Source organism: Triturus cristatus, chromosome 3_1 (assembly GCF_964204655.1).
Source record: "Triturus cristatus chromosome 3_1, aTriCri1.1, whole genome shotgun sequence".
Lineage (NCBI taxonomy): Eukaryota > Metazoa > Chordata > Amphibia > Caudata > Salamandridae > Triturus > Triturus cristatus.
This window is the reverse complement of record NC_140583.1, coordinates 783,687,329-783,705,484: the sequence shown is the minus strand read 5'-3', so window position 1 is coordinate 783,705,484 and position 18,156 is coordinate 783,687,329. Positions and strand designations below refer to the sequence as shown.

General features: G+C 47.0%; 1 protein-coding gene across 23 annotated transcripts in view; it reads right to left on the bottom strand.

The window, feature by feature from the left end:
• Positions 1-1,499: 1,499 nt before the first annotated feature.
• The window catches only part of LOC146861026 (putative methyltransferase DDB_G0268948), a 710,132-nt gene continuing 693,475 nt past the window's right edge, over positions 1,500-18,156 (bottom strand). For all 23 annotated transcript variants that reach the window (XM_085645020.1, XM_085645026.1, XM_085645012.1 and 20 more), the window contains one exon: positions 1,500-1,804. In XM_085645020.1, the coding sequence (XP_085501146.1) occupies positions 1,711-1,804 (94 nt within the window). In that variant the 3' untranslated portion in view covers positions 1,500-1,710. The remainder of the gene's footprint in view (positions 1,805-18,156) is intronic.

Below are 18,156 nucleotides of genomic sequence, written 5' to 3'. Positions count from 1 at the left end.
TGGGGATCGCAGTCCGTAGGGCCGACCGGCAGCATGGCCGGCACTGGCCGCCTCCAGGATGCTGACGGGCGCAGACGGGCTTGCCATAGGCACAACTTTGGAGCTCCAGCGGCGCGCCCGCTGCGCGCCTCCGCTGCGCGTTCACACAGCGTCCCTTCTTAAGGATCCCAGGATTGACAACTAGACCGCTCACTCCACAAGATGGCAGTTCTAGTCTTCGTGCCAAATCCCCCCACTCAGGGTTTTATTCCTCCCTCTCGCCTCATCAAATTCATATAGTGTAAAGTGTTAAAAGTTTTAAAAGTCAGAGCCTTCAATAAAAACAGAAATTATGACAGAAATGATCCCCACTACCTGGTTTTACTTCCCCAAAGGAGCTGTGCCCTAGCGTGCCTTTCTGTTCCCCTTCCTCCTGCCCAGCCAACCTTTCCCCTTGTTCCACAAGGCCATGTAGGGCGCTGCCCACCCATCCCTTCTTACCTCCATAAGCTATGAAGGCCTCCTGATCCCACCACCTCGAAATCATGCTGGTCTCTCTGTCCTGCTGCTGCTCTGGTTTCGCTCCCTGAGCAGCATGTTAAGCTCCACCCACTCCCTGCTGACTCACCACAATTCTGCTCCCTTCATGCAGGTTGAGCGCAGCAGCCTTTGGCTGCGCTCCTCCACTGGCTGCCTCTGCGGGAACCACCGTCACTTGGCACGCTTGGGGTCCTAAGGCAGATACCACTCCTGCCCCTGCGACCTCCGACCTTGCATTTTGGGCCACTCGCCGCGCCCGGGAGCAGCTCAATGTTACCGCCTCTCTTTTGGCTCTGCTTGGTGAAAACCATTTTCACACCACGGCCGTTCACTCCCTCCGAGGCCCTGCACTTCAGATGGCCAGAGCCTGCCTCTGCGCCAGCCACCAGCAAATCAATTCGCCCTGCCTAGTTTAGCAGCCGCAAGGCCTGAGCCACCTTATCCTCCCCCTGCTCTGCCATAACACACCCCCTACCAGCCACCAGGTCACCTTGGAGAAAATGATGAGCTATAGCCCAAACGGGCTGTGGGTATTTACAAAGGGGGCTACCTAACAAGCCCAAATATAGCCCGAACCTGGCACAGTCTCTGACTGCATCACCTCTCCAATCTTCTCAGGGGGCAAACCTCCTCCTGGTTAGCTGCCCTCAAAATCCCTAATATACAAACACACAATGTGTAGTTAGTTAATCAGCTGCTCTTTCTAGCTACCTTTGGGGTACAAGAGATTCTGCCTTTGAAAAATATGTAACTTGTTTTTTCACATGTCTGCTTTGCAGATAGCGGTTTTCGAAGCTCGGTAATATACGACTATGATGGTTACCATTATGGGAACGAATGTTGTCTTGTGATTGCAGACATTTTCATCCACCATCTTCTGGTTGGCACAACACCGCTAGGAAGGTAGCACTATTGTAAGACAGGCTAAATCTGGTGACATGCACAAAGAGATTTCATTGAAGTCTTACACCACAACATGCGAATTTATACACTGCTGATTATTTTATTAGGACGCAGGATTACCTACAAAAGGAGAGGTAGGCATACTTTTCTTTACATAGTGGTATATTGTGTACAAACAAGTGCATATACCAGTTCAGAGATGCAAATCAGTAACATATACACAATGCATCCATTTCAAATTCATAAAGCGTGGGATTTTCAAGGTGTTTTGTCACCGGGTCCTTCACTTCATTTGGGTGAGGGACAGGCCAGAATGCAGACATAGCTGTTGCCGAGCTCTAACTCAGTGTCTGTAGAGGATTCCCCCATATTTTCAAGAAGGCTGCAAAATAAAACAGAGAGATTTAAGAAGCAATAATGTATTACTTGGTTAAGAATAGTTTTTATAATCACTTGAGCTGTGCTGGACCTTTTCATAACTGTCCCCAGCATTTAGAGTGAACTCCAGAAGTCACAACGCACAGATATACACACACTTACCAAATACTTGGGAATCATTGTGACTATTTCTTTACCTCACTTACTTTTGCCTCTTGTTCTTTATCTTCACCTCTCAGAGCCTTTAATTGTATAATTGTATTAACTAAACTCCCTCAAATCTATGATTCATAGTTGACAGGCCACCAGAAATCTGACTCTTTTAAATATGGTCAATCTATCTATCTATCTATCTATCTATCTATCTATCTATCTATCTATCTATCTATCTATCTATCTATCTATCTACTGTTAAAAATATATAGAGATTGACACACACATGCAAATGTGCACACACAGACACACACAATGATTGCTAAGGTCAAAGTACAAAAACGAACGTTTAAAAACTAAAACACTGACATGTACTAGTTATACTTTAATGAGCTAAGTATATCTTGCGCCTCCACCATAGACTGCTTATGACCTGACATATTACATAACACATGACATGTCAAATGTCACCATTGATGATGTAACTGATAACATCTCACATTACATCATTGATGACTAGAGGTGGGCGATTCACTGACAGCTCGAGCTAGGCTCAAGCCTGAAACCTGGCTCTGGCTCAGCTCGAGGTCCTGTTGGAACCTTAAGCCCATTACAAGTTGAGCTTTCGTGTCAATTCTGATTGCCTCCCTCTCTCTACCCAAGATGTGGCGTTACAGCCAGAGCTGTCGGCTTTGGAACTGAGACACTAGTTTGAGTGTTGTACTCAATCTCCCTATGTCTATAAACAATGAATGTAACAATGTAACTGGTGGTCATGTCAAGCGCTCCAAGTTCGCGCTAAATTAAAACTTCAGAAAATATACACAGAGGTCAAAACAAAGCCTTAACATTAAGAAAGACAAATAGATGCATATTTACTGGATGATATATACAAAGTGGATCCAGAAAAGCTGGATAAGTCCACTTAAATTGTGTTATCTAGTGCAAATATTGTATTTTACCACAACACATTTTTCTTCATTGTTGCGTATCAAAGCACTTACAAATATGTGAGTTCAGAATATCAGCTGTTCAAAAACCTATTGTGTTCGAAGAAATAGAACTATACTATTGCTCTATAGTAATCTGGGCCAGGTACAGGGTTTACATGATATTTGACGTGTCTATTAGTTCACTTATGGTACATGTTTAAATGCTATCACATTTAATAAGTACTTTTCAGTGCAGTGTTATAATGTGATGTGTTAATCTCAAATCTTACACATGTTAAAGAAATATAAGTTTTTTAATTTTGAAAAGACTTTATCATATTTTACGTGATGTTTGTTTCATTGTTCATTTCAGGGATAGGGTCAATGACGGGCTCTGAGATCCGAGCCAGACCCTTGGCTCAGCTCTGGCTCGGCTCTCCCTGTTAATCTGCTCACCCATCTCTATTGATGACATCACTGATCATATCACTGATGACATCATCCAAGCTACTACACCTCAAATAGAAACAGTGTAGTACTGGAGATAAGCTTCATTCAGCTTTCTCAAAGTTATATGGTGCAAACTTTAGCTTCCAGTGAAGTTTTAACTGCAAGCAGTACTTGATTTAAAAAAAGGTAGAGACTGAGCGCATTTATTGTCAGTTGTAGACATACATTTCAAATAGGTTATGCCTTCATTCAAAGGGTGCATTTATGTATACATGCTGATTTTAAAGAGTTGTCTCTGTAAATTTTGGTTTATTCAGTGAATTTCAAAGGATTTTATAATTATATTACCTAACTATAATGTCCCTGTAACCTTTGGTGTTTTAGTGACGTTCTGAAGTTTTTAATGTTATTTCCTAACTATAACGTCACTGTAAGCTTTAGTTTTTTGAGTGAATTTATAAGTTTTTTTAATTTTATTTCCCAACTGCAACCTGTAACCTTTGAGAGTGTGTGTGCGAATGAGTGTCTGAGTGGGTCTGTGAGTGGATGTGAGAGTATCTGTGTGGGTCTGTCAGAGGGTGTGTGAATGTATGAGTGGGTCTGGGAGTGGCTGCATAAGTGTCTCACTGGGTGTGTGAGTGGGTGTGTGAGTGTCTGAGTGGGTCTGTGGGTGCATCAGTGTCTGAGTGAGTGTGCGAGTGAGTGCACGAGTGTCTTAGTGGGTCTGTGAGTGGGTGTGAGAGTGTCTGTGTGGGTCTGTAAGAGGGTGTGTGAATGTCTCAGTGGGTCTGGGAGTGGCTATATAAGTGTCTCACTGGGTATGTGAGTGTCCGAGTAGGTCCGTGAGTGGGTGCATGAATTTCTGAGTGGGTGTCTGAGTGGGTGCATGACTGTCTGAGTAGGTCAGTGATTGGGTGCCAGTGTGTCTGAGTAGGTTTGCTTGTGCCTCCATGTGTGAGTCAGTCTGTGAGTGAGTGCATGAGTGTCTAAGTGGGTCTGTGAGTGGGTGCGTGAGTCACCCAGTGGGTCTGAGAGTTGGTGTGTGAGTCTATGAGTGGGTATATTATTATCTGAGTGGGTCTGTTAGTAGGTGCATGAGTCTCTGAGTGGGTCTGTGAGTGGTTTCTGATTGTAAGTATATTAGTGTCTAAGTGTGTTTGTGAGTGGGTGCGTGAGCATCTGAGTGGGTCTTTGAGTGGGTGCATGAGTCTATGAGTGGGTATATTATTATCTGAGTGGGTCTGTTAGTAGGTGCATGAGTCTCTGAGTGGGTCGTGCGTGGGTGTGTGAGTGTCAGAGTGACCTCTGCTTGTGCCCTTCTCCTTTGTTTTGCCTTTTCTACTCATTTTTAAGCCCTCTGTTTTGCCTTCACTGCTCGTTTTTCTGCCCACTGTTTTGCCCTCTTATGCTCTGTTTTGCTTCTTATGCTCTCTGTTTTGCCTTTTTCTGCTCGTTTTTCTGCCCTCTGTTTCACCTTTCCTGCTCGTTTTTCTGCCCTCTGTTTCTTATTTCCTACTCGTTTTTCTGCCCTCTGTTTTGCCTTTTCTGCTCATTTTTCTGCCCTTTTTGCTGCTAATTTTTCTGCCGTCTTCTGCTCTTTTACCTTTTCTTTTTTTTTTTTAACAAATTTGTATTCGTCAAAATAACACATATAATACAGACCTCTGAATCCCAGAGACAACTGCCGTATGTACCATACAAAAGATATCGACTTTGACCATTTTACTCATTTAAGACAGGAGAATCTGAAAAGCGATACATATAGAATCAACCCCTGCGAACCCCCAACATCCCCCCTCCCCACCCCCCATGCACCGTCTCCTCAATCCTGAAAAGCATATCTCTAAACCAAACTGCCACTGCTCTACTTAAAGGGCCAATGATAAAATGTCGGCTCCTGCCATGGAGATAAGGACAACCCATGAAAGAATAAAGACAACAACAACAAAAAGGCCCACAGATCACTCCAGATCTTGGGTCCGGGCCTCCCGCGGCGGTTCCAGTTCCAAGCAGCGATAAACAGCCCAGCGCTTCCAGATACTATAGTGCTTATTGGGGCACCCCCTAGCTTCAAAGATGGGAATCTCAAGACCCATGCAGAAGTCCAAACCTCTCTTCCAGACCGAAACCAAGGGAGCCACCACCGCCTTCCAGGCTCTAGCTATATCTCTCTTTGCTAAGGTGAAGCCTAAGAGCATAAGGTAGCGCTTATAAATATTTCCCCCGATCCCTTCCATCACATGAAGGAGGACAAGTTTCGGTGAAATAGGAAGCTGCCATCCCAGAACCTCGGAAAGGCAGGCCAGGACCACCATCCAAAATCGCGCGTGCTGTGCAGTGCCAGATAGTGTGTAGCAGGGTCCCTTCCTCGAGCCCACAACAAAGACACACTGGGGAAGCCACCAAGCCCGCCCTCCAGAGCCTAACCCCTGGTAAAATAGACCTTATGAAGATATTTGAATTGAATAAGCCACAGGCTTACAGCAATAGTCGCCCCACGTGGGGAGGCCAAGGCCTCTGTCCAGTCCTCTTCCTCCATCTGACCTACATCACCCTCCCATGCCTCACGCAGATGCTGCAAGGAGGGGGAGCAATGCGTAACCAGAGATTGATACATTTTAGAGATCTTATGGTCTAAGAGGTCTCCCATGAATACCTTTGCCTCTACGGGGCTAAACTCTGGCAAAGAATCGAGACCCTCCAAGCTGGGGGATATCGCGTGTCTAAACTGTAGATATTTGAAGAATTGGGTTTTGGGCATTTGGAAATCCTTCTGGATGTCCTGAAAAGATTTTAGAACCGTGCCCCGCATGACGTTCCCCAGGGTAGAAATCCCAATGTTGTCCCAATCACGAAACCCGGAGAGAGACAGCAACTGCGGGAAACGGCCATTGTGCCAAAGTGGGATCTCCCGGGTCAGCCTATTCCACCAGCCCATTCTCCGCAGAGCCTGCATCCGAAGCTGAAACACAATCTGTGTAGCCGATGGCAGGGGACGCCTCATCGGGGCAGAGTAAAGGAGAGTATGTAGGGACCGATTCCCCATGCAGCGCCGCTCCATGGCATAGGGTGGTTCCACTCTGTCCCCATACCACCACTCATTCAAAACAAGGAGAAGCGACGCAACATAATAGGACCAAATATCGGACGTAGCCAGCCCCCCACAATACGTAGATAGAAAACACATCTGAACCGCCACCCTCACCGCTCCCCCATCCCAAAGAAACTGACCTAGGGCAGAATTCATCTGCCGGAACCACCGCGGGGGAATTGGGTAGGGATGATTTTGCAATTGATACAATAGTCGCGGGAGCGATACCATCTTAAAAATGGTGGACCGCCGTATATAGACAGGGTCATGTGGGACCAGGTCTTGATATCCTCACACAAACGCTCCCATACAGGTGCAATATTGCGCTCCCAAGCCGTAGTGGGAGTCTGACAAAAATACCCCCAAATATTTCATGCCCCCATGCACCACCTGAACCGACGATGCCCAATGACCAAGCTCACCCCGCTCTCCCAATACCCACAGGGTGGACTTTCGAGGGTTCATATACAGACCCGAGGTTTCCCCAAAGGTCTGCATGATCCGCATCAATCTGGGGCCCGTGCGTTCCAGATTGGTCAGGAAAAACAATACATCGTCTACATACAGGGCGATGCGATCAGAAAGCCCATGTGCCCACTCAAAGACAGACACCTGAGCGTCCATCTGCACCCAAGCAACCAGGGGCTCCATTGCTAATGCAAAGAGATACGGGGAGAGTGGACACCCCTGCCTGGTGCCCCACCCAATTGAAAAGCCCGAAGAAGCGAAACCCGCCACCCGCACTGAGGCCGTCAAATCTGTGTACAACAAGGTTAAATAGGACAAGAAACGCGGACCAAAACTCAGCCGTCGCAGAAGCGCAAATAAATAGACCCAGCTCAGGGAGTCAAAGGCCCTGTCCATATCTGCCAACAGAAGCGCTGCCCTCTCCCCCAATCCCTGGACCGTCGCAACCGCCACATGAGCCCGCGGGTGGCACGCTGCGGCATGAACCCAGCCTGGTCCGGGTGCACAAGTAGAGCTATATGAGGGCGGAGGCGGTTCGCCAATGCCTTGGCTAGTATCTTAGCCTCCACATTCAAGAGAGAGATAGGGCGATATGAGGCGTGATGTTCCGGCGGTCTACCGGGCTTGTGGAAGGCCACTATTTTGGCGTGCCTCCAGTCACTTGGCAGACATCCCCTGTCTCGGACCTCCTCCACCACCCTGCGGTAGTGGGGCCCCAGCTGGCGAAAGTATTTATTTAAGTTCAGCTCCCCGTGGGCCACCCCCAGCTCCTCATCAGTAAGCGGGTCCTCCAGTCTCTCCCGTAGCTCATTTGGAAGAGCCTTCGGTGGAAGATCGTCTAAAAAACGATCAATCACTTCCGCCTGGAGGCACTCCGTGGGGGTATATAACTGAGCATCATATTCCGCAAAGCTGCATGCAATATCCAAAGCGCCAGATAACGGTAGCCCATCTGACCCTACGATACCCGGGAGAGCCTGGGGGCGAAGCGACTCCTGGCACAGCCGATGTAACATTTTACTAGATTTGTCGCCCCACTGGTAAATCCCACTACGGGTAGCCAGCCAGGCCTGGTGAGCCTCATCCAGAAGAATACGAGAATATTCCTGATGCTCCAGAAGTAGCTGATGTTGAGCCAATCGCCCTGCCTCTTCCCTGCCACGTGTCTCCAACTCCAGAACAATAGCTTCCGCCCGGACCAGTGCCTCTCTACGCAGACGTCAGGCCGTAACTCTTTTGCCTTTTTTGCTAGTTTTTCTGTCCTCTATTTGCCTTTTCTGCTTGTTTTCTGCACTCTCTTTCAATTTTCTGCTCATTTTTCTGACCTCTGTTTTGCCCTCCCCTGCTCTGTTTTGCTTTGTCTGGTAGTTTTTGTGCTGTTTTTCATATTCTACTTGTTTTTCTGTCCTCTATTTTGCCTTTTCTGCTTGTTTTTCTGTACTCTGTTTCGATTTTCTGCTTGTTTTTCTGACCTCTGTTTTGCCCTCTTCTGCCCTGTTTTGCTTTTTCTGAGTGTTTTCTGCCCTCTGTTTGCCTTTTGGTCACTTTGGGATGGGGGTCGTGCAGCCTCCTCCCAAGGTTGATTTCGGCCCAGGGGATCCCCTCCCCTGAGGCCCAGGCATAATTCATTGGGGGAGAGGGGCTGCGAGCCCCCCTCCCTGGACTGATTTTGGCCACGGGAAGCCCATGCCCCAGGCCATGGCCATGACTTCCTGGGTGAATCTGAGCCCACCCAGGGCACCCAGTGTGCCATGATGGGGACCATGGGGGGAGCCTCACTGCCCCCATAGTCCCTGCTGTCTCTTTCCCTCCTGTGAGAGCTGCCACTGCCCCCACACACAGGGAGCTGCTAAATATGCACCTCGTTGCATGCAGGAGCAATCTTTCATCTGTTTTCCTGCCCGCATGACAGCGGGCAGGGAAACAGATGAAAACTCTGCTCCCAGCTAGCGAGAGCAGTTAAACAGCTGGTGCTTGCTGGAAGTGGAGTTAGTGTTTGCTCTTGCTTGGTGGGAGCAGTCACAGCTTCCACCAAGCGAGAGCAAATTGCTATCTCCCGAGGGTGTGCACCTCTGGAGATAGCAGGAGCAGGTCTTGGGGGTGTGGTCCCCAGGGCCAATAATGGCTCCAGGAGGGGGATCGCGTGGCTCCCCTCCTTCATATTCAGGGCCAGACCCTGGGTGGTGGCTTTATCCAGGGCCGTATATGGTGCAGGAGGGAGACTGCAAACCCCTTCTCCCACATCTGATTTAATCGCTGGCCCAGGGGAGGTGGTGGTCCCCGGGATCTGGGAGATCCCTGTGGCCCCCGGGCAACTATAGTTTTTAAGCCCCAGAGAGGTGGTGGTCCCCTGGACTCTAAAGAGCCACAGGAGGGGGTCCACATGGCCTCCCTCCATATCACATTACAATCCCAGGAGAGGTGGTGGTCCCTGGGTTGCAAAAGAGATGGAGGGAAACTGGGCAGCCCCCCTTCAATAAATTATATAAAGCCCCAGGGAGGTGATTGTCCCCAGGGACCTAGCCCACATGAGGGCTATACTGTAACCAAGCATGGGAGACCATGCATGTTTATTTTTGTTTTTTGCTGTGAATTCTCAGCTCTGTCATAATTTTGCAGCAATTGTTTAAAGAAAAATGCTATTCTGCCTTGGCGAGGTTCCAGGAGACCCCAGGACCAGGGCTAGGGCTTCAGGGTATGCCTATCCTGACCCCTTTTCTTTCGTAATAACAGATTTACACCAAATAACAAAAGACACTCTTTCTGGACCAAGAGCCACCTTTCTGCTAAATATGGAGTAATTCTGTCCAGTGGTTCGGGCTGTAGTCATGTCAAAATCCCTATATATATATCTATTTAGTATTTATACTGTGATATGTTGACGCTGGCCCCTGTCATAATTTAAGATCTGTAATAAGGGTTTTTTACATGCGACCTAGAATATTTATTTCATGGCTGTTCCTTCGTATGACCTAGTAGTCTGTTGTTTATTTCCATTATCATTGCTACTTTGTTCCGTGCACGGGTTGGTGTTGTTACATTATTTAAATCTCAATACATTTGCAGCGTGTCATGTGATCAAGACCGCGTCCCTGCGGTCGAAACGCATCATGACAGGCACAAGCGTGGATTTATTTCTGTGCCATCAAATGTAATAAAGCACTGTGGCATATCTTCAACTATACACCATTCGTGTGGTCCGTACCTGAATTTTCCCAGTGAAAGAGTGGTGGATAATATATATATATATATATATATATATATATATATATAAGAACAACAATCCTGGATCACCATAGCCACGGTGAAAATCAGGTATGGACCACAGCGTGATGTTTCAAATTGCAGTGCTTTATTGCAGAAGAAAGTTTCAGCATTAAACAATGTAATGGCAAGTGCCCAGCATGACGAGTTTCGATTATGTTTCCACAGTCTTGATCACATGACTTTTGACTTATATATATATATATATATATATATATATCCAACAACGTTGACCGCCTGCAGATCGCCGCTCTCAACAGCACGGGTGCAGCATCTCGCGGAGGCGGCTCTGTGAAATATCCTTCGAAAACAAATGTCAGAAGACATACAAAGCTGCACACTTGGGCTCATAGAAGTTAATTATATTTATTCCAGCTTACTCCAACGAATCAAGCTAACACAAATGTGTTTCGGCCACCTGGCCTTCGTCAATGTTAGTTACCACATTGATTATTCACATTTAAATAAGAAAGCATTTCATTCGTCAGCAGAATTTCATTATAGAAATAAAAAAGGGTACTTTGCTGTTGGTTATTCTGTGTCGGCCATCTTAACCTGTACCATACTACCAACTCAACACATTTAAATGGCATATAGTAAATTCATTTGGAAAACATAAAATGTGTTGGGTTGGTAGTATAGTTTTTTTATTTAAATGTGAATAATCAATGTGGTAACTAACATTGACGAAGGTGGCCCAAACACATTTGTGTTAGCTTGATTCCTGGGAGTAAGCTGAAATAAATATCATTAATTTCTATGAGCCCGAGTGCACATGTGTCTTCTGACATTGGTTTTCGAAATATCTATATATATATCTATTCACTGAAAAAAACATAGGTTTTAGGGATGTTATAGTTAAAAATTAGCATTTAAAAAACCTTTGAAATTCACTGAAAAACCACAGGTTTCAGGGATGTTATAGTTAGTTGGACATTTCACTCTTGCAAAACCAGAGACATTCTGCAGTTCTAGTTATTTGAGCTAACTATAACTCACGCCCACGCAATGCACTGCTGATGACGTCACATACTACATCACTCATGACATGGTCAGTGACATCACTCATGACATCATTGATGACATCACTGACGAGCCATGTGAGTCACAAGACACTTGATGGAGACGAGCCACGGCTGTTCCGATTCTCGGATCTGGAATTTGAGGGTAGGAAACCGGATTTGCTGCTTGCGTCACTATTGACAACATCTTTGGTCCCTGCTTCTACTTAAAGGAATACCTATGAGCAATTGGGACCAGTTAGCTATTGCCCTACAGGTGAATTAATTACCACTGTGGAAATAATCCAACCACCACTCTCAAGGTATATCGCTCATTTGGAGGGTTCATCCTTGTCATCCAAATCCATTGAATAAGGACCATTAATGATTAATAGGACCAGTAATATTGGCGCTCTGGACTTGAGTCTAAGTGCCCCCAGCCCCCAAAACTACTTGTCCTGAAGAGAGTCAGACATCCATTTTGGAATCGAAAAGTCGTCGACAAACAATATAAGATAGTCCTGAAAATACCGGAAACACTCTCGTTCTAGACCTATAGAGATTGAATTAGAAATTCCCAAAAGACATAATTCCAATAACCTGCCTTTTTATACAGTCACCTTTTGCTTTATCACATGTTGGTTATGGTCACTTCACAGAGGTCACATTGAGTCACTTTTCTACATTTTTATAAATGTGTATATAGTACCAATATATGTGTGTTATGTGATTTTGTGTTTTTATTAAGAAATGTTGTACGAAGAAATAAATATCACCCACTTAGACTGAAGTGAGTGTTAACAATGTATTCTTGGGGATACTTTTCTTAGTTTAAATACTACAATGTGTAAATTAATTTAAACATATTGTTTGAGTACTTGTCTTGTAAAGCTTGGCAAAGTCATTCCAAACAGTGATTTATTTGCAAAAATAATATTAATTGTTTAAAATGAGTTCCTTGTGAATGATTGTGATTTAGCTGATTAGCTATTACCCAGTTCACATGGACGTATGGGTTGCTCTTGTGTCTTGATATATTGATTCTTCAAACGGCAGTACTCTTGTGAGGTACTATGGTACTCTTGCAGGAGCCCACTGCAAGCTTCAGCCCCATGGTTCTGTAGCACAAAGTAAGCTTCCTTGAGGAAATTTCTACCATATTGCGGTACCATAGGGCTGAAGTGTGTGCCACTGGTGCCTTGGAAGTACCACCCTATTCAGAAAGTGAATACAAATTAAAGGGAAAAGGAAATGCAATGGCCTGTCACAGTGGAGGCGGACCACTCTCAGGGGGTTGGGTCCAGACCCTTTACCAAATGTTAGGCATTGAGGACAACCTACGCTGTGCAGCTGCTGTGCAGCTGCTTGCTGGTGGTTGGGTGCAGGGCCTGCAGCCAACCCCCTCTTCGCACAGATGGGTTGGCTGCTCATGGAGGGTTGGATGGACGGTCCGGCCTTTGACCAAGTCTTCCGACCAATGGGCCAAAGATGATTCATAACAGGGCTGGTTGGTGTTTGGGCTTGGCTGCTCATGAGGTATTGTGTGCAGGGTCTGACCCTTTGGAATCACACCAAATTTGGCAAAACGTAGAACTTTATTCAGAAAGTATGTTTCTGGTAATTTAGTGTAAATCCATTCAGCCATTGGAGAGAAATTAGCATTTAAAGAAGTGCTGAGGGTAGCATGAACGGGTTAACTCTAGTAAAAGTTAGAGATATAGGGACAATTGGTGTCCAAATATACTCTCAGTGGCCCACTCAAAATGAATACCATTGTGCAGGCTGTAGGCCATGTGTAGTGTGGGTTGGCTGCATGAAGGGGGTTGGGCGCAGAGCCAACTCACTGCTGCCTACAGCTGAAGGCTGTGCACAGTGGGGAGTTGGGTGCACGTGATGGGCTGAGCATACGCAGAGACCATGCCTTGTGGCCAACCCCCAGTGATGCATGGCTGTGCACAGTGGCAGTTAGGTGCCTGTGGGGTTTGGGGCACTGGGGGGTAGACAGGCACAAGTAATGGGCAGACGCAAGGCTCTGTGCCCAAAAGCGCTCTGTGCATTGTGCAGGCTGTAGGCCATGTGCAGTGTGGATTGGCTGCATTCAGGGGGTCGGGCGCTGAGCCAACTCACTGCTGCCGACTGCTGAAGGCTGTGCACAGTGGTGAGTTGGGTGTACGTGATCCACTGGGCACCCGCAGAGACCAGGCATTGTGGCCAACCCCCAGCGGTGCATGGCTGTGCATGTGGCATTTAGGTGCATGTGGTGCTTAGGATTCTGATGGGCAGACAGGCACAAGTCATGGGCAGATGCCAAACTCTGTGCCCAACATCACTCTGTGCACAGCAAAAGGCCATACACAGCAGGAGGTTGGGCATATGCAGGGGCTGGGGCTCAGACCCTGCAGCCAATTGCCATTGTGCAGTGGGTGTTGGCTACCTGCAGTGGGTTGGGTGCAGGGTCAAACCACCACTGTGCATGGCTGAAATCTGTGGGCGGCATGGAAATGGTCCACCAACTGGGAGTTGGGCACCCATGGGGAGTTGGGTGCAGAGCCTGGCTGGGGTCTACTGTCAGTGTAGCGGTGTCTCCCAATGTCAGTGCCTGTCACAATGTCCATGTATTAGTGTATGAATGGCAATTTCACTGGAACAGAACAAGTATCTCCATGTGTCCACCTGTCAGAGTCCCAGTGTCAATGTGCTCATCTCAATGACTCTATTATTGTTACAGGATCGCCATTACAATGTCAGTGTCCCATGTACCTGTAACTATCCCAGTGTCAGTGTCTGGTTATGTGTGCCTGTAACCGCAATGGTCGACTCCATATACATTCTAGTGATCCAGAATCAAGATTGATAACTCTGTGTCAATGCATCGCTATCAGTGCTCCTGAGTCAGTTCCCCACATCCTCAGCTGCGTTTTGGCTAGGTTTGAGCTATAGATATGTGTTAGACCTGGCACCGTTGGCGTGGGTCACCCTTCCATTTTTGTTTGTGCCTCAATGTATTTTTGTGCTGGTGTAAGCTGCTCAGGGCACTGTGCCACTGCCATCCAGTGCCACAGTGCAAGTGCTCCCTTTGGTAAAATGTATTATGTGAATTGACTTCCATGTTGGCTTATTTGGTTTACTATCAGTCCCTAGTAGAGTGCACCAGGGGTGCCAAGGGCTTGTATATCCAAATGCTGCTAGTGGGCTTGCAGCACTGGTTGTGCCACCCACAGAAGCAGCCTGGTAAAAGGTATCTAAGGTCTGCCATTGCAGAACCTTCATGCAGTCTGGTACTGTCATGCTGACTGGGCAAGTGTCCCCACTTGCCAGTCCCTAAACCTTCCCTTACCTTCATATTAGTCACCCCTATGGTAGGCCCTAGGGCAGGGTGCATTGTAAGGATAAGGTAGGACATGCCCTGAGGTGTGTGGCATGTCCTAATAGTGAATTACAGCCATTTTCGTTTTTCACTATTGTAAGGCTACCTGCTCTCCATAGGCCAGAATGGGCTGCTAGATTATAACACTCTATAATCCTAGCATGCTCAGGAAGCATGGTAGAAATTCATGTTTAGTATGCCTGAACTCAGAATAATAAAATACATCTGTTAGTAAAGTTTATTTTAATATCCTGTGTTTGCAAATGCTACTTTTAGAAAGTTAGCATTTGCTTGCTTAACCATTTCAGTCCGCCTCTGGAGGGGAGGGCTATCTTCTTTGTATGTAGCTTGAGTGACATAGCTGGGAAGTTCCAGGAGACAGGCTGGGGCTGCCAGGTGTTGAATAGAAAGATTACACCAGGATGGGTGGGAGGAGTGCACCTTGACTCTGAATAGGACAGTGCTCTGCCTCCACAATGCTGGCTCCACCCCCTGGGGAGCGTCTGATGTCTCTGCCCTGCCTGCTGAAAGAAGAAGCCAGAGTCTCCACAACAAAGTGCTCCTCACTGAAAAGAACTGGACTGGGATTATGCAAAGGCCCCCCTGGCCTGTAAAGACAAAAGAAACTGAGTATAAATGTAGGAGCCCTGCTCCTAAGAAATCAGATCCTGATTGAACCACGAAGAAACTCTGCCTGACTAGAAGGACCTGGTAGAAGCTGAAGGAGGAGTAACTTTCCCTGACCTGGGGGATTGGCCTGCAGTTGGTGCCTTGCTGAGAAAGGAGAGGAAAAGACTGAAAGAGACTTTGCACTTTGTTTTTCAACTATCTCCAAGGGCTTGGAAGAAGAGCTTGCCCCCTGAACTGAGTCCCAGGACCATTGGACTCATCTGCCTTCAAAAACTGAGTTGCCTGGACAATTCTTGCTTGTTTCCCGCTGGATTTGGCCCCAGTACGCCTCGTACTACATCCGCCGCGAAGCCGTGTCTTTGCCGCCTGGCACCGTGTGTCTACGCTGAACCAAAAGCGTTAGTACGCACCGTATCCCTCCCGGCTGCATTGCACCTAACCTTCCCTGCCGATTCGAGACGTACATCCCTGGCTGCTGAACCCTGTACGCCGGACTCAAGCTTCGCTGTCCCGCAGGTACGGTCCGTACGCTGCCAACGTACTGCACCGTGCCGTACTCAGAGCCGATAAGCCGCAGTACGCTGATCCTCCCCGTACGCTGTACGGCGCCGAGAAGTGTCGCCGTCGATCCGCACTGAAGGTACGGCCCGAATGCCGACACCACGGACTCTGCAAGCTGATCCGGATCATCCGCACGTACCCCTGAAGGTCCCGTACCAACGCCGCGTCCCGACGCCGCGACCGGACCAGACCGAGTACGCTGCCGAACTACGACCCGGACCCATCAACTTGTCCCGCACTGTCCGTCGCGGACCCCACAAACTAAAGGTACTTTGTTCTGTTCGCACCGCAGTGTGCACGTCCCGGACCCCGGAGTCCGCACCGATTGTTTGACTCGTACATTCTTTGTTTTTAATGCGGACGAGTCGTGCACCCAGGTACGAACCGTACAAAGCCTGAAAAGAAGCAGAATTGAGTAAAAGAAGCCTATTTTTGCATTTTAAGCCTTTTTGCAAGAACATTGAACTTTGAAATAATACTGTGGTCATTTCTAAACGTTATTCTGGTCTTGTGCTAAGCCTTATATAAAGAAACCTATTTTTGATATAACCTTGACTGGTGTCCATTTGTGGTGTGTCATTGCATTACTGTATGTGTTCACAAATGCTTAACCTATAGCGCCCTGAGAATAGTCTTGACTGCTTGCGCCACACTACCTAAAGGGTGAGCAGGGGTTATTTGAAAGGGTGATCCCCTTACTCTGACTTAGAATTGAGAGTCCCTGCTTGTCGCAAGTGCATACTTATGCCAACTAGAGACGCCCATTTCTAACAATATGCCATAGCCATCGATAATACATACATAAAATGTAAGAATCCCTTTGTCAGTGTGCTCCCATTCAGTACTCATTTGCAAGTGTTAGTTGTCCAATAAATGTCTCCCCTGGGAGTTTCCCTCTGTCAGTGCCGGTGCTCTGTTACCAGCAACACACTGTCAGTACCTCCATGCTGGTACCTGGTGTTATGTTAGGATCCATGTGTTGTGGCATCTCTCATAAGTGCCTCAATGCTGGTGGCCTTGAGTCAGTGACTCAGTATTAGTACTTGTGGACTTGTCAGTGTTCGTGGGTAAGTGTCTCCATGTCAATGTTACTGTAAATGTGTTACTGTCCCTCTGTTTGTTTCCCCTGTCAACGGTCAGTGCTTTTAGTTCTCTGTCTACTCAGAGCCTGGTATCAGTATCCCAGGATCATGTCCCTACATCAGTTCTTTTGTGTCATTTTCCATATACCAATGGCAGCATTCCAATATCAGTGTCTCTGTATCAGTGTTCTCTTTTCCAAGTGTCTGTGTTTTCAAGCAGTGCCACTGTGGTAGTACTCCTTGGCAGTGTTGCTGTGCCCAGTGTACATGTTAGGATCCCAGTGTCAGCATCAATGCCAGTGTCCCTAAGTCAGTGTTTCAATGTCACTAGCATGTCCATGTTCCAGTGTTAGTAACCAATGTCAGCAACCAAAGATCTGTACCCCAATGTTGTGCCCTTTTGTTAGTTTCCTGTGCAATTCCACAGCCATAGTGTTGTGTCCTAGCATCAGTATTTTAGTGTGAGCCTCTTAACATCCTCTTTTCAATATACCAGAGTCACTGCCCCACCATTGTTTCAGAATCAATGTTTGTGCCCCCGTCAGCATTCCAGGGCCATTTGTTCCAGTTCAATATTGCATGTAAGCGTTGATGCTACTGTGTCTGTTTCAGTGACCGTGTCCTTGTATCATTTTTGCTGTGTGAATGATAGTGCCCGTGTCAGAGTTTCAATGTCATTGTTGGTGCCCCAGAGTCTGAGTTCCTGTGTCATGTCCTGTTTGTGACCAATGTGAGTGTTCCATTTTCACTGTCCTTATGTCAAAATCCCCATGTTAGTGTTGGTGTCTCTGTGTTTGTTTTCTAGTGTCTGTGTCCTAGTGGCAATATCCAAGTGTTAGTGTCTCCACATTAGTGTCTTTGTATCAGCGCCCGGTTGTCATTATCCAAGTGTCAGGGCATTAATGTCTCGTGCTGACATTCAGTGTCCCTATCATATTACTGTACAGGTATTATGTCCTAGTGCCAATATCCTTGTGCCCCTGAGTCCCTGTCCTAGTGTCCCACTGAAACACCCCCATGCCACTATCCTTGGATTGGTGATTGTGCCCCATGTCAGCTCTCCAATGTCACTGTTGCTAAGGAAGTATTGGTGTTCCTGTTTCTGTGTCTCCTGCGCAAATGATCTAGCATCAATGTTAATTTTCTGGTGTCATTCTTCTAGCGAGAGAACCTATTTGCCACTACCCCTTGCTTTTGTCCCCTCGTTAATGTCCAAGCAGCAGTCTTCTTTTGTCACTGTACCCATGTCAGTGTTGGTGCCCTCTGTGTCGGTGAGCAAATGACAGTGTTGGTACTCCCTTGTGGGGCTGTGTGTCTAGGTTGGTACCCCAGGCTCATTTTTCTGGTGTTGGTGTGT